Source organism: Poecilia latipinna, unplaced genomic scaffold, assembly GCF_001443285.1.
Source record: "Poecilia latipinna isolate Pla-1442-1.1 unplaced genomic scaffold, P_latipinna-1.0 Scaffold2596, whole genome shotgun sequence".
Classification (NCBI taxonomy): Eukaryota; Metazoa; Chordata; class Actinopteri; order Cyprinodontiformes; family Poeciliidae; genus Poecilia; species Poecilia latipinna.
In genome coordinates this window covers 6,538-30,693 of record NW_015115212.1, presented here as the reverse complement: position 1 = coordinate 30,693, position 24,156 = coordinate 6,538, and the positions used below count along the sequence as shown (strand labels likewise).

Below are 24,156 nucleotides of genomic sequence, written 5' to 3'. Positions count from 1 at the left end.
TCCGCCACCTGGGGTCTCCAGTAGTGACTGAACTGCCCCTCTAACAGCTGAAGTTTAATGTTTTTTTAAAAAAAAAAAAACAGAGCTCGTTTTCAGCACATCTTCAATGCGACGTTAGTAAATGTCAGACTAAGCTAAGATTGCCATGAGCTTAGATGTGCTGAAAATAACAAGTCTTTTTAATTAAGAGTGCAAAAAAAAGAAAAAAAAAAAGCTTTGGCAGCAGCGATGAAGCTAAATAGCATTTGAGCAAAAGTCTCTTGGTAAACAAACCTACAGAATGTGACCCAACAACAACAACAACAACAACAAAAACAATATTTTGAGCTGATTAGGTGTAAAACTGAAACATGTGGGTTAGATCTGGCAGCAAAAACAAACAAACAAAATCACTTACCGTTCCGTACTCTTTACATAAACTCATCATGAAAATAAAGATCTGATTATCAAAATCGTTTCTTGATGTTCGGATATTATTCCTCGTTGGGTATAATATCCATTTATCCGATGAATGTTTAAAATAAATGTCTGGGTTGTTTTTGGTTTTTTGTTTTCAGGAAGCTGAACAGTCAATAATGACTCGTTAAAATGACAATAGTAAAGCTCATGATGAATTTATGTGCACATCTTAGTGGAACGGTAAAAGCAAGCACATACTTTGAGGGACTATTTTGTCTCGGAAGCTCTCACAAATAAAATATCCATCTTCATTCAAAACCTTGAGTGAGTCTTTGAGTGGAGTGGGGGTGGGATGAACTCCAGTCCTTTCGAGGCGACAGTGTCCAGGTCAGAAACCCTGCACACTGCAGACACTTCAGTCCTGCTCTACGTCTTTGCTAGCTCCTCCTCGGCGACTCGTTTAAAGCTGCAGTATGTACGTTTTATTAAAAAATTAGTTGTTTTTTTTAAATACTTGTTAAAATTATCATCAAGTTGTGACAGTATATGACAGATAATCTGTAAAAAACAATTTCTTTCTCTCAGAGCTCCCAGTATTGGCTGCTGAAACAACAACAGCGCCTGGACCCATCAGTCACTCTCCCACTTGCTCTTTCCTGCAGCTGCTTTACCACAACACAGACTGCCACGAATGCTAATTCAGCATAGCCACCAATAACAGCAAATAACGGTAAGCTTCCTGTAACGGTAAGTTGTTTTTTTCACAATTACCACATTTGGCAACATTCAGGAGGTTGATTGACAGCGCTAAGACCCTCCTCCTGGCTCCGATTGGTTGTTCTTGACCAGAAGTGATGCATTTTTGCAGTAGCACTGGGAGGAGATGGATTAGCTTGATTTTTTCACAGATTATCTATTATCTTACTGTCATGACATGGTGACAGTTTTAATAAATATGGAAAAAAACATATTTCTATAAAAGATAAATACTGCAGCTTTAAAGGGGCACAACTGTGACTTGCAGGAATCTGCATCAAACGCCAACTAAACATTAGAATAGTCAAAAACCCATTGAAATATCAAAAGCAGAATTAAGACACCCTGAATTTCTGACCCAAAAAAAAGACTTCAAAATAACCTCTTCTAGTATAATCTAAGTAAATGGAGTGAATTTTCATTGTGTTTTTCTAGTGTACTTATTAAAATAACACAAAACGTTTTACACTAGAGCCATATTAACACAGTCGCACTCACAAGCTGCGTTTCCATTCACCACATAACTGCACAATTTGATACTTTGAAGACAAATTTGCTTAAAGGAATTCCAGTATCAAAAAAAACTTTTTTCAGGTTTGTTTCCCAAAACTGCAAAGAAAAAAAAATAACATCTGTTTTCACATCACCACATGTGCGCACCACAAAGGAAAAACACAAAGGAAGTGTTAGGAGGATGATGGCTTCACGCGCGACTTTAATTACGTTTCCTATTTAACGGAAACACCGCAACTGCGAAATTGGGCTTTTTCGTCATTAGCGGGATATCGACAAAGTCTTGCGCATATCTGTGATGGAGACGCAGCTAACAAACACTCACACACTCACACACACAGATCAGTAGTCAAACATCGACATTCAGCCAGACGAAGCTCGAGTCGAACCCGCAACTCCTCAGGTTGTGAGACGACTACTCGTCCTTTGAGAAACTGCTAAATTAGCTCGAGTAAAACATCTTCTTTGGTAATTTTCGACTGAAACAAACACCCCCAAGAACAGACTTCCTAGTTTGTGCAGATGGACATTTGTTTGTCGCGTGGTGGCAAATGGCCTGCAGGCGGTTTTAGGGTTTGAGGCGTGAGCAGCAGAAGCATGCGGACAATTAAAGCAAAGGATGGAGAGGACAGTTAAAAAAAAATAAAGATGAACAATGGATGGTCGGGGAGAGAGTGTCTCACCTGGGCAGCCTACATCGAATGACCCAGCACCAAGAAGTAAAAGGTGGAGAGATGGAGAGGATGCATGGAGGTGATGGTGGTGGTGCATGTAGAAAAGGAAAGGATGGTAGAAGAGGTAAAAAAAAATGGAACAAGGAGAGATACAAAAACAAGAGATTTGTTGGGTAAAACGGAGAACTTCAATCCACAAGACAATGACATGCCGTCTGATGCAGGATGCAAAGGGAATACGATGAGAAACGAGAAGGATGGACGGAGACTGGGGAGACTGGAGGGATGAGAGGTGAAAACGTTAGCTGAGACCAAATCAGATTTTTTTTTAGTTCAATTCCACCTGAAAAGTCAACCTGGAGAAAAACTTCACTTAAAGAAAAAAAAACTATCAGAGTCCTCGACAGTGATTTGGAGATTTTGTGTAGATGAAGGTAACATTGTTCCTCACCTGGCGGTCCGATGAGTCCTTTGCTGCCGGGAGATCCGGGTGGACCGGGGATGGGATTGGCCGCGCCGCCTGGAAGTCCGGGAAGACCCGGAATGCCCGGCCGGCCGTCCACTCCACGCTCTCCCTTCAGACCGGAAACACCAGGCCGTCCATCGAAGCCTTAAGATTGAAAAATACAGAGAAATTTCTTTAACCTGCTACTGACATTAACTGCTGCAACTCCATTAATAACATTAATATCAATAAATATGTGAGTTTAGCGTTCCAGCGGCTCCCTCTGAGACCCACCGGGTGATCCGGGTGTTCCTGGACTCCCTGGCGGGCCCTTGTCTCCGGGTGCACCAGGTATGCCAGCCTCTCCTGGAGCTCCAGGTCTTACTCCCAGGACTTCTCCAGGCTGGCCTTTGGGTCCAGGAGGTCCTGGAAGGCCGTCTTTCCCTTTGGGCCCATCGTAGCCAACTCCCGGAATACCTGGAACTCCGGGATCTCCTCTGGGTCCAGGAAAACCTGCAGGAAGGGCGGAGCGGTAGGGTAAATATTAACACATCCCAGAAATCTTATAATTTGTAATTATTTTCCATGTTGTTACTTATGTGTAATTAAGTATTTGTTAACTCAGTGCTGCTATTTGACCCTTGAAAAAACTCCCAGAAGGCAGATTATCCCACTAATGAATCATGTTTATTCATAGAAATATTTTCATTTATAGTATTTTAAAGCTTCACTCCTCAAGCCAAAGTTTTTGGTTGATTATAAAGACCAACATTATTTCTATTTGCTAAAAACCAGAATACTTGGTGAAGAACAACAAACTTTCTTCAAATCCAGAAGTTTACATACATTCATCAGTAGTAAAAATAAGTGTCTTTTAAGCTGCATTTCTCGGGTCAAACCTTTTGGGTTTCCTTCCAGAAACTTCTCATCATAGTTGGATCAAGGCTCCACAAAGAAAACGTCCAAAGCATTTTCTCTTTAAGTTTTCTGACATTTAGCAAATACAAATCATTTTGGGCGTTTCTAGCTGACAGGAGAAGTTTGGTCTGATTTACATTCAGTCTTTTCATTTTGTGTAAGTAAGCTTCTGGTTTCAACTGTATCTATTCGTGTCCAAGTACAAAAGTTTCGTTTATCTGACAAGTTCTAGCAACCTGAACCTTGGAGGTTTTGATCACTGATGATGTATTTAGTCAATTTTCACTTTTTACTCACTAAACAGCTGTTGAATCCAAATTTGCAGTGGACCTCTAGGATATATTTAAATCTTTCTGACCATTTCGCAGCTCATGGTGGAACCCTAAGTAGCACCAGTTTACCTTGTGGTCCTGGTAGGCCTCCAAAACCAGGATCTCCCTTCTGTCCCTTGGCGCCATCAAACCCTCGACCTCCAGGGGATCCTGGGAAGCCTGGCTGGCCTTGGGGGCCTGAGACAGAAACCGGGTTGAGCTGGACTCAAACAAAGTCGTTTCTCAAACAGACATGCAATCCTCTCCAAAGACACCAACTTAAACAGTTATCGTATTAACGTAGAAGTGATAAGACTGAGCGTTACCTGGTCGTCCAGGCCTGCCACGTTCACCTTGATCTCCAGGTTCACCATATATGGTGCAAGGTAGCTTATCGCCTGGTAGTGGTCACATACAGGTTAGTACTCACACTTTAAGTACCATATTACTCATTTAGAGCAAACAGAATGGGATTTATCAGTTTGAGCTCCCTTTAATTTTGTAAATAAATACACATAATATGACTTATCTTCAAGAAAATCATACCTGGTCCTTTACAAAAGAATCATATGACTGAAACCTACCAAAATAAGAGCTCAAAACTAAAGTGACTGGTAACTAGAATCCCCTCACATGTCAACAATGACTCAGTCCGAGTCCAGATGACTAGCTCCTCTGTTTGCAGTGCTGGTTGTCAGTCGCTTCCATTCATGCTGTACTTGATAGGGTTAATTTCAGCTTTTAGCCGTGAGGGCAGCGAGTGTAAACGTTGTTAGTAGCAAACTGTTTGAGTTAAAGCTGCGGGTTGAAAACGAGGAGCTGGTAGGTGAAACGGTTTACGTCCGGGCTGGGTGAGCGTCTGAGCGGTTTTCTCCTCGTCCGATGAAAGTAGTAGTTAAAGTAGGCGTTAAAATAGGCGGCAGATTTCAGCAGCTTTGATTGGAGAAAAAAAAAAAAAAAAAAGAACGGATGAGTGTGATTGTCCAGTGACTCCGACCACCTGCTCCACTTTACCCCAAATTACGCCCAAACGAGACTCTTCGTCGTAGAGATCCGAGTCCTTTCCTTGCAGCGTCACATGACAATGACTTATGAGTAAGTGGCTGGTTTTGTTTGGCAGAAGACTACATTGTCCAGTGATCACCTGCTAGGTCTGAGAAAAGTTTAGAGCATTTTCTGAAATGGCTCTTCAAGAAATTAGCGGTTGTTGGCTAAATGAAAGTTCCTTTAATGAAACTATGAGGGCTACAGACACATTATAATAACATAGTACATCGCTGTTGGAGTAATGGATATCAATAACCAATCCGTAGACTGGTTATTAGACAGTGAGGAGCTTCACCTTCCTCTGTTATTTATAAGTAAAACAGTTACTTTGTACAAGCTAGCAGGCTTGTAAGCTAGCAAGCTAGTGAGTTAGCAAGCATTTCTTTGCCTGGCAGCAAACAAGCTAGCTTGGAATAATACACAAAGTTAAAATTTTGTTAAATACATGTTATTTTTGACTTACTGGAGAGATTAAGTGAGGTTTGTTATAATTCCTTCAAACTGAGTTTAGTCTTTCCTCAGTTTTGTGTTTCTTTGTGTTTAGTTGCAGTTCATTGACACCTTAAGTTTCTCAGTGTCTATTTAATTTTCAGTTTCTTAAAGTATGATATTTTTTAGCATCAAACATCCAACTTAATATCACTTTGCCTGCATTTGGGTTCTATTCAGCGACCAAAAAGTTGAGTTAGATAGGAATATTTAGCTACATTTGCATATTTGTCATTTGTATTATACTGACAAGGCTTTTATCAAGTGGGTCAAGTTTTATGGTCACAGGAAGATATATATTCATGGTAAAAATAAACAACAACAACTCTTCAACAGGCTATTAATCAGACTAATAAACAATTACTACATACATAGTTATATAGTAATTATTGTAGTTTCTTTTTACCATGACTGCTTATTCACAGACATAAATGTTGACATTTTGATTCAGTTTAAATTTATACAAGAAGTCGTCTATTTCAATTCCAAGCTTACATGCCTCCTCAGTCACACACCCAGGAAGCCACAGCCATTATGAGTTTCTTAAATTGCAAATATATATTGTTAAATGGTTTGTGTTGACATGTGGTTAGCTAAATGTTTCATATATGTCCATATAATGTTGTCCATTGATCAGATGAACTCTAGCTACTATGTGAACATGAGTAGCCCCTCCGACTCCCCGGTTTCTCCAAGTTAAAAAAAAATAATAATTTTGGCTTTTTTAATCCACCAGTTCCACCGCTAACGCTACATAATCTGTCCCCATTGTTACTCTGACTGGTGGTGGAGGAAGTTAGTTACCCACCCGTTCCCTCTCCGGCGTCAATAACCCCTCCACAGCTGTTGTCACCTGGACAGATACACATGCACAAGGAATGTGAGACAGATGGAGGGACGGGGGATAGAGAGAAACGGGGACGGATGTGCGTTTTTAGAGAAAGAGGGCCACAAAGGATGGCAGCATACAAAGCCAGACGAGGTCATCTGCATCTGCAGTAAAGCAATTAAATTGTGTTTTTTCTTTTCATCAAACAGTTATAGGCAATCAGATCAAATCAATTATTTCAAGGCTCATCCAGTTAAGGCGGAAGCATACTGAGATGCTTGGTTCAGTTAAAAACAGACTATTATCATCGTCAGCAGAGGAGAGAGAAGGAGGCAGTGAGGCATCGCCGTGTCTGCCCTCTGGTTCCCTCATTCTCCCTCAGTTCCTGAGAGTGATAATTCAAGCAAAATCAATCTATGTTTAGCATCAGCGTCCTGCGGTGAGAGCACTCATTCATTCTGCAAATAAAGCCCAGCAGGTTGCTGATGTCTTGTGTTGTTTAGTCCCAGAGAGGAAGAACTGAGCATCGGTCTTTTTTCTTGACACAAACCTGCCCATTCCGCATTTACTATGCTAGCTTGTTAAATTTTACTGACGGGCAGTTCAATAACTGATTCAATATATAATTGAAAACCTGATTAGATTTTATTATGAAAAATTATGACTAAGAGAGCATTCTTACCAGACCTGTTTGGTCCACTTTAATCGAACTCTAGTTCGTTTGTCTAGAAACTCCGGTTCGTTTGCGGAGGTGTGAATGCACAATCGAAGTCTAACGTGAATCAAAGAAGCAAAGTCTAGTCCGCCTAAAAACCTAGTTATCGCTTCAGTTAAAATTAACTTTGTTGTGGTTCAAATGTATATGTGGTCACAAGCGGACCCGAGACCGCTCCAAAAGCAGGAAGTGGACTATAGCGCAAGGCATTCTGGGTCAACAGAACCAAAACAAATGCGTGAGTCTAGAGCTAGCGGGAGAAATGACTCATGGTCTTTTACCAAAGACAAAAGATAGAAATCTTACAACCGCTAAAATCTGACGCTACTCCATTTTTGTAGAAGAAGGAAGCTGCACTAATGTCTTCTTCTGAGGTTTTTGTGTCACTTCCTTCAGTAGTTTTTCCATCAGTTTGGATCGTTTGACCAAGTGCAGCGTGAAACCGAACCAAACCAGATGAAAATGTAACAAAAATTGCAATTTTGGTCCCCAATAGAACCGAGCCTAACGGTCTATGAGACATGAAAACAGACTTATTGGATTCTTTTTTTTTTCTTTTTTTTTTTCTCACCTCCTCTGAGACTAAAGAAGCACAGCAGTTGTTTTGCATGTCAGTAATTACAGTATCATCATTACGCATCATTCACTCAACTAGAGAAGCTTGTGGATTATCGATTATTGTCTGCAGATGAGTAAAAGCGCATTATTACAGTAGTGAACAGCAGTCTGAGGCATGAATGGTAGGGATCTGCCTGACAGAGAAAGCCTAAAACACGAGCCTCAACGTCTGTGTCGGTGAGTTTTAAACCTTCAACAAGGAAGACCAGGTGCTCTGTGTCCGCTTAAAATGTCTTCATGTGATTTAGTTTGTTACGTTAGACTGCGGATGTGTGATCTAACCTGTGGGGAATTATATTGGCTCCCACTCACTTGTCATCACTTACCTTGTGGGCCTGGTGGACCTGGCTGTCCAGGAAACCCAGGGATCCCAGGCTCTCCTTTTTCACCTCGACGGCCCGGTAGGCCGGGGTAGCCGAATCCAGGATCGCCAGGGGCACCAGGTCGACCTTTGCCTCCAGGAAATCCTGGGAAACCCTTCTCACCGATTGTGCCAACACCACCATCACCCTTGAGAACAATCCAGAAATAATAATAATAATAATAATAATAATAATAATAATAATAATAATAATAATAATAATAAAAAGAGCAAAAAATAAAAATAAAAAACATCAAGGAAGTTAATGGAAAATGAGTAAAAAGCAAATTGGATTTTATTTGTTACAAAGACCACAAGTTCTTACCGGGGGTCCTGGGGGGCCAGCGAAGCCAGGCAAACCGTCTCTGCCAGGGTTTCCTGTTTCACCCGTAGGTCCTCTGAGTCCAGGTGTCCCTCGATCTCCCTTCACCCCGAAACCGGAGAAGGACGATTCCCCCTTCTGTCCTTTACGCCCAATGAATCCCCTCTCACCCTCACGACCCTGCAGAAAACAAAGTTACCAAAGTTGAAACCTCACAAACTTGCGCTTGTTTACAGGAAAATGATAGGAGGATATCAATTACATTAAAAAAAAAAATAATAATAATAATAATGAAATGTTACTCACAGGCGCCCCCGGACTGCCGTTGAAACCAGGAGAACCCGGGTTACCGGGCTCACCTTTACGCCCTGGGAAGCCAAAGTTGCCTCTGGGTCCTTGAGGTCCAGGTAACCCGGGCAGGCCGACACCTCCTCCTCCTCCTCCACAGTTACAGTCACCGGGGTCACCTGAAGGATGCAGGGATTGAGAAATAAAAAGTAGCACCATGTGAGGAGAAAAATAAAGATTATTACACATATAAAGTACGTAACTATATAAATCATTACGTCACAGTGTTTGTAAACAAGGTCAAGGACTTCCAGCTAACCAACTTCGCAATTTTTTCATTTCTCACTCCAATTTTGTAGTCCAGGTTTAATAAAGCTGAAGCTACAAGCGGATAAGCCAAGATGCTCGGTTGTTGTATTGAGCCACAAAACACTTCGACGGCTTCAGTAACTTCACCAGCATCAAGGAGGATTTGATTTCTGGCTGAGCGGTCTGTCCCGTCTATCGCTATGGAAACGAGTACAGCAAACCGGTAAGCTGTAGCTAATGCTAAAATGACAACAAATTTTATATTAAACATGAATTCATTGTGTTGTGTTGATGTCCTCGCCATTGTTTTGATAGCAGTTAGCATGGAGCCTTCTGCTTATGTTAGCGCTGTGTGCTAACTATATGATGCTGTGTCTTAACCACAGCATACTTATGGACATACATTTGTTTGGGAACATATTATTTTACAGAAAACAAATGAATAAGTTTGAGTTTGAGGAAAGCTTATTTTCAGTCAACACGTTTAAATGCACACCTCTAAAGCCTTTAAGTCCCGAGTTTCCTGGAAATCCCGTCTGGCCAGGCGGCCCAGGGTTTCCAGGGGGGCCTTTACTGGGGGCACCTGCAAACACACACAAGCTAACTCAGACAACAACAAAAAAAAGAAACTTAAGCTCAACTACACTGATTTATGTTAGGGATAACAACATGACAATGGACGACAATTAATTAGAGTTCTTGGGAGGGGAAGAGGGAGACATTTTCTCCCCCCCAAGAAACAGGAAATCAAATCTAGAAATAAACCAAGACAGTGGAAGGGCAGCAAAGTTTCACAGTGCAAAATCAGGGTTAGTTGGCTCTGGTTTTCCATCAGGTTCGAGCTGCTGGTGCAAGATGAGAGGCTTCTGTTTAAAAGCATTGAAATTTGGTTTTACTTTTTGACATGATATTAAAAGTTACAGCGCCCTCCATGATATTTATCAGCCATGGCAATGATGTGCAAAAAAAGTGGGATTTCTATTGTCATTGTGAAGAGCTTTTTGTTTACCATCAGCCTCATCAAATTGGATGCTTTTCCACCACTGGTTGTCATGGTTACATCGACACTCGAATGGTCGAATGTCCTATCGACACGTGTGTAAACGAAAAATAAAAACTGAAGTATAAATCACAATTTTATTTTTTTAAAATTTATTCATGTATTTTACACGTCTTTACCCAGGGTGGCCATAAATGTGGAGGGCGCAGTAAAACACCAACGCATTTGGCAAGTACATATTCAGTGGTTTTACATTGATTTTAATAGCTGAGAACTGCACAATGCACACCCATATGGGACATAATTAAACAATAGAAATACACACTGAACAAGTGTGCACATTTTTTTATTTTGACGTACGTTCATTGTAATAAAAAAATAAATGCATAAATTGGTAAAGTTGCAGCCAGGTGTTTTCACTTGATTTTATTCACGACTCGTTTCCAAAGCAGCTCTCGCGCCCCGAACCTTCGTGTAAAACCAGTGAATGATGTTTACAGCGGGTTACACCTTGTGGCCAAAGACGAGAAAAGCAGCTTGGAGTAGAGAGACACTCCTATCCAAGTCTGAAGCTCGCAACAGCCTACACTCGCCACTTAATGCTATTCCCTGCAAAGAGTACAGCGCAAAATAAATAAAAAGAAATCAGCATTTTGGTAGGGAAGTATTGAAAGATGAAAGATGATTTGAATGTTTTGTCTTTTTTATTATTTTTATCATTATAATTGTTATTATTTGAATGGCAGAATGTTGCCATGGCGCTGCATTAGGGTACCTGAGGAACTAACCTGTGGGCCTGTCAGGAGGATAGATATCACAGGGGTCCCTGGGCCGGCCTTAGACAACAGTAAAATTCAGACAGCTGTTATGGTTTGGAAGTTGTTCTCTGTTGTACCTTGTATTCTTACCAACGAGGCGGCGTTTAGTCAGCAAAAAAAGAAAACTTGTTTCACGCCGATTTCAACTGTGGTGCAGCATCATGCGTACAAAGACAAATCAATCATACAATGAAAACAACTTGAGCTGTTACCAGCAGGAACAGTCCTCTTCACAATCTGGAAAGGGAAGGAAAACCCCCCCCCAGAGATTTAACATTTGGTTCGGTGGAGGGATACCTGAGCTGTCTTGAGGACCTGGAGGACCAGGGGGACCAGGAGGACCATCAGGTCCAGGGGGACCTTGGAAACCCTCAGGGCCGTAAGCTGGTAAGCCCGGGTTACCCTTGTCTCCTTTTGGCCCGGCGCCACCAGGAAAACCCGGAGCTCCTGGACCACCTGCGCACACGACATATTTGTTGTGTACAAGGAAGCCACACTTCATCTTCAGAGTCTTGACCAACACAAAGTAGAGCATAATTGCTTAGATGAAGTAAAGTTTCTATTTTCACACGAAGGGTCTCGTGATTTCCAGACTCAACTATCCAGAGTCTCCAGGCTTTTGTGTTTACCTTAAAATGTAAAACAGTAGAGTTTGCCATTAATCTGTGGCAAATATTTGTACAGTAAGGTTTTAAATAGGTAAAGCAAGAAACTGGAAAGCAGGAAGGCCAGAAGAGGTAGCAAAAGTGAGGACAAAACGAAGTTGGAAGGAAGGAAGAGGAACAAGACTAGAGAGGAAGCAGCAGACTAGGAAAAAAGAAGGACAGAACAGAGGGGGGTAGGATTTAAACGTAGCAAGAGAATGAAAGAAAGGAGATAAGAAATGACAGAGGTAAGGAAAGAAGGTTTGTGGTTTTAGCATAAATAAATTATTCTGTCTATCAATCTGGAGTGTGACTAGATTTCCTAAAAAAAAGTTCCTTCACCATACCTACAAAACCTCCAAAAGTTTGTCATTATTACCAAAGCGGAAAGGGCCTGGCGGTCCCGGAGGCCCGGTGGATCCTGGAGGTCCCTGATCACCGGTGCTACCCGGAAGGCCGGGAAACCCCGGGTCGCCTGGGGGTCCTGCAGCGAAAGACGAACAACATGGCCACCTGACGGATTTGTACAATTACAAGTCCAGGTTTCAAATCCTCAATAGTGATGATACCTTGAACAAAAGATCCATCACTGAAGTAACTTGGAGGTCCTGGGAGTCCGATGTCACCTTGGTCTCCCTATGGGATGTTCACGGTCAGAACAGAGCAGAGAAAGGAGAACACAAAATCTACTCTTCTCTCTGATAGCCTAAAACGCATGCTAAGCTAGCTAAAGGATTATTTTTTTACCACATAGAGAGGAGGCAAGCTTTTTACGACTGCAGGAAACTAGTATCTTTAGTTAGTTTTTGAAGTTTCCAATAAAGGGCAAAGAGCAAAGAGAAAAAACTGGCGCTACCATTCCTAGCTAGGTTAAGCTTAGCTACCACTCCTAGCTCCTAGCTAACATAGGAGTGGTAGCTCCTCGCTTAATTAAAACCTTCATTAGTAGTCAAACTATTACAGCTGTCAGCTAAAAACATTAAGAAAAACATGTAAATTATGAGCTGTTTTGCCACAACTTAAAAAACAAAACATTTTGTAGCAAGTTAAACTAGCTAGAAATTATTGGGAAGCTAACAGTGGTTGTGGTTCAATTGAGAGACAAAACTAAAAAATGTTTTCATTTGTTTGTTTTTATCCAACAGTGAACAAAGGATGTTAAAAATATTCAGATACCTTGGGTCCTATGAATCCTGGTTGTCCCAGGAAACCTGGTTCCCCCGGTAATCCCTTGAAGTAAAGAAAAAACTTTTGGTTTGACTTAAGAAAAAAAACATGAGCTGCACAGTGAAGCATCGCAACATGTAAACAAACATGACCCAGACGCTATCTTTGTCTAATCAACAGAGATTCATGAGGTACAGTGTTGAAATCACTTATTTTTATGTTTTTTTTCCTTTTAGCTTTTTCTGTAAGTTACTCTCTATGATTATATATTGAGTATTTTCTTTTGATATTCGTCATAATTTCTCATCAACAACGAAGAATATGCAAGGTATATGTGGAAGTAAAAATTCACTTGGTTCAACAGATAAGCTTACCTTCAGTCCAGAAGGGCCAGGTGGTCCGACAAAACCCGCAGGACCCTGATTGAAACAGGGTCAAAGGTCAGCCACAGAATAAAAGTTCAGATACAATTCTACAACTTTTTTTTTTTTTTTTCTGGAAAACAGAAAGTAGTGCTCAGGAGCCTTACTCTTGGTCCTGGGTATCCGAGAATGCCCTGTTCCCCGTATTCACCTCTATAACCAAAAGGTCCCTGGATTTAAATAATACAAAGAAATCTAAATGTAATTTAAGGCCAATGATTTATTACATAGTGGTCACCAAAGGTTCGGCTTAGGTATGGTGTTACAAAAATCTTTTACGAGTAAATGTACAGAAGTTCTGTGGTGATACTCACAGGTGGTCCAGGTAAACCAGGGTATCCTTTTAATCCCTTTGGGCCGGGATCACCCTGAGAAGAGGCACGGAAAAGATGGTGGGATAGGAAAAAAAAACAACTTTGTTTCAGAAGCAATGAAAATTATTCTCTCAGGATATATTAAAAAAATATCAGTGGAAAGTTGATGATTTTACATTTTTCTCATTTAACTTACCTTTGATACTCCACAGAACACACTAACACAATTAGCTCCATTGGGTGATTTATTGCTTCAAAGATGTTACACTTTGAGATTCTGTACCTTGGCTAGCTAAGCTAACACCAAACACATCCAAGCAGCTGCTGCCTTTGTGACTTACATTATTTTGGCACAAGTTAACAGATATCAGGTAGTTAGAGTATCAGAGAGAGTAGGTCTTGATACTAAAGCTAAACATGTAATTCATTTTGTATCAATTTCAGTTGCCTGTGGGCAATTTGCTCTTTCCGTCCCTCCCTTCTTTCATTTCGAAGCATTAGCTAGCAGTGTCATTCAGATGTTAGCATTCCAAATTAGTTCATTTTTATGGTTAAGAATAATTTTCTGAAATACTGGAGATAAATTCTCATAAAAGTTACTCAAATCTTACATAATTCCATTAGCTGTGTGGTAAGGTGTGAAAACTTTGCATTAAATTTGATTCTGATCCCAGTTTGGGGCATGATGACTCTTATAAAATACAAGCATATGTCCTCTGACTGTCAAATAGGAGACCGGAAATAACAACACTGCCCTCACATTAGACTGTAGAATATTTGTTGAATTTGTTGGTTGTTAATGCCGGTCCAAAACAAACCCTGGCCGGCAAAAGAAGTTGTCCACGAAAAAACCAAAGCTATAAAGGTACAAAGTAGCTAACTGTATGCTAGATACTGAGTACTAATTAGACATTCCGCTTGGATGAGGTATTTTAAATTAGTAACCCATGATTTTGTTTTTTCTGATGCCCGACCTGTTCAATTTTTTATCTACCACCTTTCAAAATGGGAAAAAAAGGAGAACACAGATGGAGATACATGTTGATTCTCATATTATGTAAGAAAATTCAGATTTTTAAAGGCTTTTTTACATATTTTTCCCATTAAATGTGGAAGGCGCCACATGGTTTATCAATGTTCACCTGTAAATAAGTAAAACAGATTTCTGAATCCCCATATTTGAGTTTCTTTCTCACAGGCAAACTTTAAACACAGAGCAGCCATTACACCATGTAGATTCAATCTGTAGTGAAGCCATGGAAGTCCAAAATTGTAAAGAATGAAAAACCTCCATTCATTATTACTTGGTACAAAGTTGAATTAGCCTCTCAGAAAACACTCTCTGGCTGTCGGCTCTCAGCTGATCGACACCACTTCCTGCTTCCACACAGAGTCTAACATCAGAAAGTCGTGGAATGAAGTCAAAGTTGCGTTTTCCAACAAACCTGCAGTCCTTTGTCTCCTTTGGGAAAACCCACAAACTCCACAATGACATTGATCAACGGCTGGCCAGGCTCGCCGGCCAAGCCCACGTCGCCCTGCATGGCGTGATCATGGAAGAGAGACGGCTGTTTACACGCCGCAGTTCTGACCGTTCGGCGGCGGCGGTGAGTCAAAGAGAGGCGGGGCGTCGGGAAGCGCTTCTGTAGCTTCGGCGTGTTTGACGGAGGACGGACTCAATGGGGAGCCACAGAAGAGGACGGAGAGAGGAGAGTCTGGGGTGGCGGTGAGAGGCTGGTCTCTGACGTAAATTTGCCTACATTATTTGAGATAGTTACAACTATCAGACTGAAATTCAGGTCAAAATGCCTCTGAGGTGATTAATCTCAGAGCTCCAAATTACAGATGCACCGATCCAATATAAATATCTGTATCGATCCCGATAGAGAAAATTTTTAGATTGGGCATTGGTGACAATGTGCCAGATCTATAAGGGCAGATCTATTCAGTCTAAGACTTTGCTTTGTACTCTGAGTGACGTAGCGTATCATCACCTTCCTAAAATAAGAGCCTAAATAATTGTTTTGCCAAAAGTGATTTATTTTTTGTCTAAATTATCTTTTGGCAATAAAAATACATTCATGTTTTGGTTGAAATCCCTTTTGGCAAAAAAATTACTTATGCCATTACTTTAGAAAGGTGACAGTATTTAGAATTCCTATTTGTACTTCCTTTTGTTTTTGACAGTCTCAGTTTCCTTGTTATTTATTTCACTTTGACTATTATACTCCTACTTTCCCTGACTGAACAAATTTAAGTTGTTTTTACATGTCTGACCAAACCTGTCAAGTTATTGGTATATTTAAGTGTTCTGTACTAGTGCAGGGTTATCAAACTCGGTACATTTATGTATTTATGAAAAAGAAATGTTTTAAATCAATTCAATTCAATCAATCAATTCAAACCTCAGATATCGGTATTGGTATCGGAAGTGAAAAAAGTAGACTGGTGCAGTCAAGGTGCAGCCTTGAAAAAAATGCTTAGTTTATTCTGTCTGTAAATTAAATTATGCTAAAATTCCAGTATTTTACATGAGCAAAGAGTTTGCAGGTGTCCCTAATTAAATCTATTTCTATTTCAACTGCATTTTTTGTTTGTTTTATGCTAACCTTTCTTCAAACTTCTCAATTCCATAATTTTATGTGCCTCATACTAATTTCAAGGAATTAGTATATTTTGATTCTCCTGGATAATCGCTGTTTATCCCAACAATGAATTCATTTAAACTGACAAACAGTAACAACATTTCTGATTGGTCGACAACTATCAGCAACAAATCTTATTCTGTTAGAAAGCGTGCTAATTGCCACATTTGTGAGGAAAATGAACATGTGGTTTGAGCAACGTGGTAAGAGATTGTTGGTTGCATCCATTAAAAACTCACTAAATTCTCATTCATTATATTTTTTATAAATCTACAGCTGCAATTAAGACAGCAAACGGGATCTAGTTTTGTTTGACCAAAACAATTATCTAAACTTACCGCTCAGATTTTTATGTTCATAAGACGTTTCTGATTCTTACAACAGTGCATCGTTTGAAACTGGAAATTATTTTTTTGACTCCAATTTGTAAAAATATGAGTCAAACTCCACTGGTGAGACAGAAGCTTAATAGGTGCTTCTCAGATGGACCGTTTCCTGTACACATCTCTCCCCAAACCCTCCTCCTCCTCCTCCCTCTGTTTCTCTCATCCTCCCCTCCATGGCTGGAAAGTTTGCTGCAATCACTGCTCCCTTTTTTTTCTCAACCCCTTCCTAGTACATTTTATTTATTCCCTCCTTTTGGCACAAGATCCCATCATATCTGTAAGTTTTACTGTGTGTGTGTGTGTGTGTGTGTGTGAGAGTGTGTGTGAGTGTGTGTGGTGACAGTGCTGCAGCGTCTGCCCTTCCCTCGCTGTGTTACCTTGTCTCCTTTGTAGGCAGTGACAATTTTTTCGCCGCTAAGAGACTGGTCACCGGGAGAACCGCTGGGTCCGGGAAGACCCACATCGCCCTGGAGTCCGAAATACACACAACACACCGTTAGCCTATCAGATGGAGCGATTGGTTTGTGGAGGGAAGAAGGAATAGAGTAGAAAATGAGGAGAATAAAAATAAGAAGGATGAGAAAGGGGCAGAAGTTAGAAAAAAGGGAAAGACAACAAGAGAAATGATAAGTATTTATTATTATTATTATTACTACTGTGGCTCAAAAATTACTTAAAAGGTTATTTAATTTCACTATTAAGTTTACACTTTGCAGACAACAAAAATATTGTTTATCTTGTTTTATTTATTTATCATTTTGTTTCTAGCGCAAACTCAAAAGATTTGAGACTGAAACGCTGCACTAACATGGATTTGGATTTGAGCTGTATGCTACTCTTCACCGTCAACTTTCACCATAATTTGATTAATTCCGTGACAGGACAGGCTTACACTTCAACTTGGGCCTAAATTAACACCTAATAGTCCACAGTGCTGTCAATTTGACTGCAAAACCTGTGAAACATTAATTCTTTGTTTTGTGTTCGACCACTAGGCGGCCTGCTAGATTTTTGGAACCACAAGGGGGCAGCACCAAGCACACGTCAAACAAAACAAAGGGCTGAGGAGAAGAAAAAGAAAAACAACAACGAAGTTTGCTGTAAATTAACACAGTTGATAGATTTAGTGTTCTTCCATTGTGGACAAAGATATCAAAACTACAGTCTGGTAAGAAATACTTCATTCTCTAAGTTATTTTCTTCTTCTCCTCTTCAGAGTAGCTAGTGTTTAAACTAGTGTATTATCGCCCCCTAAGGGACTGTGGTGAAACTGTACAACTCTGGGTGGAATATGGACTTTGTGTGTCCTTTCACACAAAGTCCAGTTGTGTGTATACTCTGTATTTTCAAGTCGTGGAAGATGAGCCACTTTCTGCTGGAAGTTTCTTTCTGCTGAAGGAAAGTTTTGCCACAATGATAAAAATGAATGAAGTTTGTGGACTACGCTTAAAGCTGCAGCATGTAACTGTTTTTCTTTTACATATTTGTTAAAACTATCTCTATATCCTTTATATTTGTCAAAAGAAAACAAACTCCCCTCGCCTCCTCCCTGTGGTTCTACTGCCATCCGCTCCCGGTCAGAAACAACCAATCAGAACAAGGAGTAGGATCTTAGCGTTGTCAATCATGCTTGCGTACGCTCACACCATAACCCATGCTCTCTGCTACATTACAGCTAACACCCCACACCGGAACCTGTCCTGAATGCCCATGCTAGTTAGCATAGTCACCAATGATGTAAGGTAAACAGTTTTCCTGTAATAGTATGTTGTTCCTCCACCAGCACCACATTGAGCAGTGTGTACATGAGCATGATTTACAGCATCAAGACCCTCCTCTTGGCTCTGACTGGTTGTTTCTGACCAGGTGCAGAGTATCCCTGCAGATGGCAGTAGGACAACAGAGAGAAGGCAGAGCAAACTGATTTTTTCGCAGATTATTTGTGTTGTTAAACTGCCATGACATGGTGACAGTTTTAACACATATGTAAAAAAAATACAAAAAAAACTTAGTTTATAAAATGACATACTGCAGCTTTGAAGAATGAATTATTAAAATTGCCTAAAAGGAAAAGTTGAAGCAAATCTGTTTAAAAAATTGTTCAGGTTTTTCCGTGTATTTCTACCTGTAACACAATAAAATTAACATAAATTTGTAATAGAGAAAAAAACAACAGGATAGAAAAGAAAAGAACAGAATGAGAGCAAAAGATTAAGAGTTGTGTTTTTAGACTTTTTTTTCTTATCTCTTAATTATGCAACTTATATCTTTTTTTTTTTAAACACAAAAACACAATTCTTCCTTTCCAAATGTCACATCCGGATGTTCCCTGTCTCACTTAATGCCATCGAATCATACTCAGCGTGTGAGGATTTGCTTGAACATACCATACATGCATCGTGTGAGGAAGATGAATGTTAGTAAAGTGTGCGTGTGTATGTGGCCGAGCTGGATGGGTGGATGAGCAGGTGTGGTGAAAGGGTGAATAGGGAGTGGAGGGGGAATGTACCACCAAACAAACACATGTGATCGAGATGAGTAAGTGATTGGATGCAGGAGCAGGGAGCAGTGATTCCAGCAGTCAGTCGCAGCCCACAGACTCTCCCCCCCCACACCTTGGATCGACAGCTCGGAGATTTCCATTCCAAATTCAACGCGCCTCTTTCAATTCGACGAAAACCCGAATGGTCCGGATGATTTCTTAAATGAGTTCAGACGAATGAAATCTCAGAGCTGCCGTTCCACAGTGAAGAAATTACGTGTGAAGCCCACAAAACAACAAACAACTCTCCAAATCTGAAGAATGGGAAGGAGTGGAAAAAAAAACTAAAACTTTTTTTCTTTTCAACATTTTATTACATTTGATCCCCTTCTACTTTCACGGAGGTTGTTTTTGTCTCGGAGGCAACCCAGGTGATTTAAAGAGACAAAAAGCCAAAACAAACTGAATCAAGCAATGGTTGAGGTGATTTTTCTTTTTTTCTAATATCAGCCCGTGCCGATCAGAAGACGCGGGGATGCAGTGTTAAATTGAGGAAAAGGATGGAGGAGGGAAGTTAGGCAGGTTACGGAGCCACCACCGAACGTTTTCCAGCATGCACAGTGTTCAATGAAGACATTTCAGACACAAATTCACTCAATTAGACATGCAGGCAAACAAATATCCACACACACACACACACACACTCAAAACCCTGCTAACGGCTGATTTCTGAGGTGTTAATCTAATCTGAGAAATGTTGACAGGAAAACATAACAGCTAAAGACAAACAGAACATTTAACTTGTATTCCTGAACTTCAGAGCTGCAACACATTCCACAAAAACTGGGGAGGTTTCACTTTTATCAATCTGTAATGTTGCTTTACCCGAAAAAAAAAAAAAAAAAAAGAAAAACAGTAAAATTATCTTCTGGTATTGAGATCAGTAAGAATCTTTAAGCTTTTTTTCTCAGCCTTACATGAAAGTGTTCAGTATCAGTCTACATGCCCTGAAGCACAACAGAAAATGTGGCCCTCTAGTAGGCAATATTGGAATTTTCTCTGCATGAGAATTTGATTCTTCTTTAACATGTTAGGCACAAAGTATCTTTCTTTTTTGTTTTAATTTCATAGGAAGTAGAGCTAGAAACATCTAGCAACATCTTACAATAAAATAAAAATGATTAGAGCATATTAAAAATTCTATTACTTTTTTTTTTTGAAGAAGAAGAAGAAGAAGAAAGTTTCCATTTTGGTTGCTGGGAATAAACTCAAACATTTTCTACACCAAATAAACAAAGAAGTTACCCAAAAAGTTAGGAAACTGCTCTCCTTTATTAAGAAAAAAATATATATTTTTGCAATAAGATTTTACAAATACATATTTCTTTTTAAAAAGCCAGTTATTTTTGTGCTTTCACGTAAAGTGAAACCAAAGTCAAATTCCTTGTTGGCTAGTGAAGCTGATTCTAACCATGCTTATACTAAAATAAAAAAATGTTATTTTCTGTATTGACACCAGGCACAAAATTCAATTCAGTTCTATTAAGAATTCAAAAATACTTTATTGATTACAAGGGGGAAAAAGAAACATTGTATTCATGGTTGTTTCGTCAACCTAGATCTCAACTACCTCCAAAGAAAACGCAGTTATTGATGGAGGTGTTGCTTTTATTTTATATCAAATCAAAATCATCAAATCAAATTTGTGCTGCTTCTAAATCGTTTCTATCCAGCTTGTTTGGAATGTGCTGCAAGCCTGAAAAGCAGGATTTGTCGTCTTTAAATCAAATGAAACCAGCAAATTCAATTTTTTACTCGGTTTGAACCACTTCGGTTTCGACCACAGAGCTTAATGAAATACTCATTTTCTGCTCCATTTACTTTTTTTTTTTATTTTATTTTCATTCAGGGACTTTGTTATCAATTTAAATGTTTTAACTAATCCCTGAATTCATGCTGAAGCAATTCCATGTGGTCGGAATCGTTGCCCTCTTGACATCCAAACATTTCCAGCTAAGTCGTCTTGGTTTTTGAAATCATTTTGTACCTTTCGTCGTTAATGTCCTACCTTGTCTCCTTTCCCTCCTCGATAAATGTCGCCACGGCTCCCCTATAAACACAACGGGTTAACAACAGGAAGAGCCAGAGCCACAAGTCTTTCTTTCTTTTTTATCAAACAGGTAACAGGTCAGTATAGCTGTGATTCATCCTACCTCAAAATAAATGATAAAATGTCACAGCACTGATCCAAGACTTACCTCTGGCCCTTGGGGCCCAGGAGGGCCGGGGAGTCCCTACAAAGAGGCAAAAGAATCGCACTCAGTTTTTTTGATAAAATTGGACTTTTTTTTTTTTTCTTCTTGTTTTGATTTTAAGAGAAAATCTGAAAAGTGTGGTGTGACTTTGAATTTAGAGCAATTCAGGCTTAAAATTCAGAGATGAAAATTTTTTTGCCCATTGTGACATCTGTGATGTTAGAAAAGAAATCAGAACTTTGTGATTTTAAGATCAAAACACAAGCTTCTTTAAAATCCAACGTTACAATAGATTGTAATTGCAGACAGAACTCCATATTACCGACTACCTTCCTCTATGAAGGCCTGAAAGTCTCCAATACGCCGTTTTGTAACCTTTAATCAGCGATCAAACGGCATTAAATCCTAGTTATTCTGTGATACTTGTGAAGAAGCCGGTTAAAGACGGACAGGCGACTCGGTTTACATACGGGGAATCCGTTAATTCCTCTTGGACCTTGGAAACCCGGCGGGCCGGTCGGACCTCTGAGACCCTGCAGAGAAAACAAGGAGACGAAAAAGAAAAAGCTCACTGATGTCATTTCCCCTGATGCTGAAAAAGTATACCTAACTTCTTAGATTTTTACACCTAAATGAAAACATGTTTAATTCTTCAGGATTTCAATTCTTCGCTTCTAAAAGGAAAGGCAAGTCTTACAGGTGGGCCCCTGGGTCCTGGTTCACCTGGTACCCCCTAAATGACAAAATAAAAACAGGGATAACAATAAATTAAACACTAAATGATGAGTAAATACAAATTAAAAACTGACAACTTGTTATTATCCAGAGCATGGGAGAGATATCACTGTTATTTCGAAACGATGTCTTGCTTTTTTTGCCATATTCATCGCATCTACTCAGGTTTACAGAGCTGGCGCCACAGCACCACCTGCTGGCCAAATGCAGACACTTCAGGCTGGCTCAGGCGCCCGTATTGGCCAGTACAGTTTACCTGTAAAAACCTCTATATCAATACACATTAATATGCGTAAAATTCTAGAAAAAAACTGGTGTTAAAATATGTTTTAGGGCTGAAACCAATGTAAGAGGTCTGAGCCTGGGAGTCGCAGTTATTTTCTACATGCGTTTATGAATCTAGATACACTCTGATGATGAAAAAGTCGAAATGCTAAAATCCTGATCACGGGATAAAAGAGGGAAAATATAAAAAATTAATAAATAAAATCAGGATTGAAGCAAGAACAGAAAAGCAGACAGCTGGAATGAACTTTTACCAAATAAAATCTTTATTTTGAGCTTGCGAGTTAACAGCAGTTGAGAGCAAAACAGAGGAGAATCAGGAAGTGCGTCCTGTAGGTCTTACCTCGGTGTTGTCTGTGATGTAGATGGGGTCTCCTTTCTGACCTTTTGGCCCCGCTGGCCCCTAATTTTTTTAGGCAGAAAAACGACAACATGACCCACCTGCCATCGACACAATCGAAACGAATCGAGGAATGAAAAGCAGCGCTCACTTGAAAGCCAGGATATCCCGGAGTGCCCGTGCCATAGCCGGGCAGACCGGGGTCCCCCATGGTTCCGTTACAGCCGTCCTTCCCTGGTGGGCCCCTGCTGCCCTGCTGACCCGGGTGACCCTGCAGGAGGAGAGGAGTGGACACGAACAGGTAATCGACCAGCCTGTGTGTCATAAACCTCAACCACGTTCTTCTTTGTGTTTCCAATCCTCAGATGCTAAGAGTTGTGGTTCAGAACCAACATAAATGCCCACAAATCTCCTTTTCTTTACAAGCTGTTTGCTCTATTTTGTGTGACTAACATCAGAGAAAAACTGACAACTTGTTATCATCATGTTGACAGATAACATGAATATTTAAAAAAATAATTTGTTTTGTTTATGTTTTTTGTATGAAACACCCTTGATACAGAACATCACATTCAATTCAATTGAATAAAAACAAAAATACTGCATTGATCCCAAAGGAAAATTAAACTCATATTTTTCAAAGTTCTTGAAAAAGTTGTAGATTCTGATGGCAGTGGGAGGAGAGGATCATCTGTAGTGGCCTGTAGCACAGCGGCTCTGAAAAAGCCTCTGACTGAAGACGTTCTGTTGCCATGTGAACATCTCGTTAAGAGGATTCTCAGGGTTGTTCATAATTTCCTTATTTTTACGTGGAATGTCCAAGAAAATCACTGCTAGCTCAAACTGGACTGAGAGTAAACTGGGATGACATTCAGTCCAACGTACCAAAACCACATTGAAAGAAATCGACTATTTGTTTCTGATTTACTTACAGGCACTCCATCAGTTCCTCGAAATCCAGGCACTCCCATTGGTCCCTGCATTAGGAAATACACAACATGATTAATTAATGATTAGAAAAACAGAGCAGAAGAAAAGTAGTGGTGGAGAGCTGCGTGCACGCCGACATCCCGAATGTTTGTATCTCATCCAAGATGAGGCTTAAGGCAAGATATTGCCAACCGTTGCAACTTTTTACTTTTTCATTGCTGTGTTTTCTTGTTGATAAAATGTAAATACATCACTGATTCACCCACTTTGTCTCCTTTGTCCCCAGATGGTCCTTTAAGTCCAATGTGGCCCTTCTCTCCTTTAGGCCCTCGAGGCCCTATGCCCCCTTGTGGCCCATCCGGTCCGGGCCGTCCGATCTCACCCATTTGCCCAGGACGACCCTGAGGAAAAAAAAAACAAAAAAAACAGATGCAATGACGTCTTGAGTCAAACTCAATCATTTTGAATATATGAGCTCATTGAGCATCAAATATACAGAGAACATATAAAAAAAATAGTAAAATAAAAGTTGGAAGAAGCAAATGAGAAGATGATGAATATTAGAGTCAAAGTAATGGTTCACATTCTCCAGCTCAGTCGGAAAACTTTATTTTTCTGTTCTTCATGGCTCGCCAGTCAGTTACATGGTGTAGTTTACGCACTAATTGCACTACTTATCCCACAATGCACTGCAACAGCTACTCTGCTCAAGACGTGAGTGCGCTCAAGCTACTCGTGG

At 40.1% G+C, this 24,156-nt stretch overlaps 1 protein-coding gene and 1 long non-coding RNA gene across 7 annotated transcripts in view; one reads left to right on the top strand and one right to left on the bottom strand.

The window, feature by feature from the left end:
- Positions 1 to 23,843, bottom strand: part of col4a6 (collagen, type IV, alpha 6) — a 39,319-nt gene extending 15,476 nt beyond the window's left edge. The window contains exons 1-27 of one of the 6 annotated variants that reach the window (XM_015020502.1): positions 23,684 to 23,843; positions 23,420 to 23,464; positions 22,639 to 22,758; positions 22,491 to 22,550; positions 21,825 to 21,860; positions 21,598 to 21,660; positions 21,131 to 21,166; positions 20,941 to 20,982; positions 16,768 to 16,857; positions 13,360 to 13,413; positions 13,153 to 13,215; positions 12,998 to 13,042; positions 12,633 to 12,686; positions 12,026 to 12,092; positions 11,836 to 11,940; positions 11,110 to 11,268; positions 10,783 to 10,830; positions 9,491 to 9,577; positions 8,704 to 8,864; positions 8,401 to 8,577; positions 8,041 to 8,224; positions 6,361 to 6,405; positions 4,343 to 4,414; positions 4,107 to 4,214; positions 3,082 to 3,300; positions 2,794 to 2,952; positions 2,352 to 2,360 (exon numbers count right to left, since the gene is read on the bottom strand). In XM_015020502.1, the coding sequence (XP_014875988.1) occupies positions 2,352 to 2,360; positions 2,794 to 2,952; positions 3,082 to 3,300; positions 4,107 to 4,214; positions 4,343 to 4,414; positions 6,361 to 6,405; positions 8,041 to 8,224; positions 8,401 to 8,577; positions 8,704 to 8,864; positions 9,491 to 9,577; positions 10,783 to 10,830; positions 11,110 to 11,268; positions 11,836 to 11,940; positions 12,026 to 12,092; positions 12,633 to 12,686; positions 12,998 to 13,042; positions 13,153 to 13,215; positions 13,360 to 13,413; positions 16,768 to 16,857; positions 20,941 to 20,982; positions 21,131 to 21,166; positions 21,598 to 21,660; positions 21,825 to 21,860; positions 22,491 to 22,550; positions 22,639 to 22,758; positions 23,420 to 23,464; positions 23,684 to 23,803 (2,428 nt within the window). In that variant the 5' untranslated portion in view covers positions 23,804 to 23,843. Of the gene's footprint in view, positions 1 to 2,351; positions 2,361 to 2,793; positions 2,953 to 3,081; positions 3,301 to 4,106; positions 4,215 to 4,342; positions 4,415 to 6,360; positions 6,406 to 8,040; positions 8,225 to 8,400; positions 8,578 to 8,703; positions 8,865 to 9,490; positions 9,578 to 10,782; positions 10,831 to 11,109; positions 11,269 to 11,835; positions 11,941 to 12,025; positions 12,093 to 12,632; positions 12,687 to 12,997; positions 13,043 to 13,152; positions 13,216 to 13,359; positions 13,414 to 14,804; positions 14,898 to 16,767; positions 16,858 to 20,940; positions 20,983 to 21,130; positions 21,167 to 21,597; positions 21,661 to 21,824; positions 21,861 to 22,490; positions 22,551 to 22,638; positions 22,759 to 23,419; positions 23,465 to 23,683 lie in introns of all 6 variants that reach the window. The other 5 variants (XM_015020501.1, XM_015020506.1, XM_015020504.1 and 2 more) reach the window with 5 other exon arrangements.
- LOC106938450 (uncharacterized) lies at positions 23,475 to 23,855 on the top strand. The gene is made up of 2 exons (XR_001422623.1): positions 23,475 to 23,563; positions 23,704 to 23,855. It is a non-coding gene; the product is annotated as an uncharacterized LOC106938450 (long non-coding RNA).
- The last annotated feature ends 301 nt before the right edge of the window (positions 23,856 to 24,156 follow it).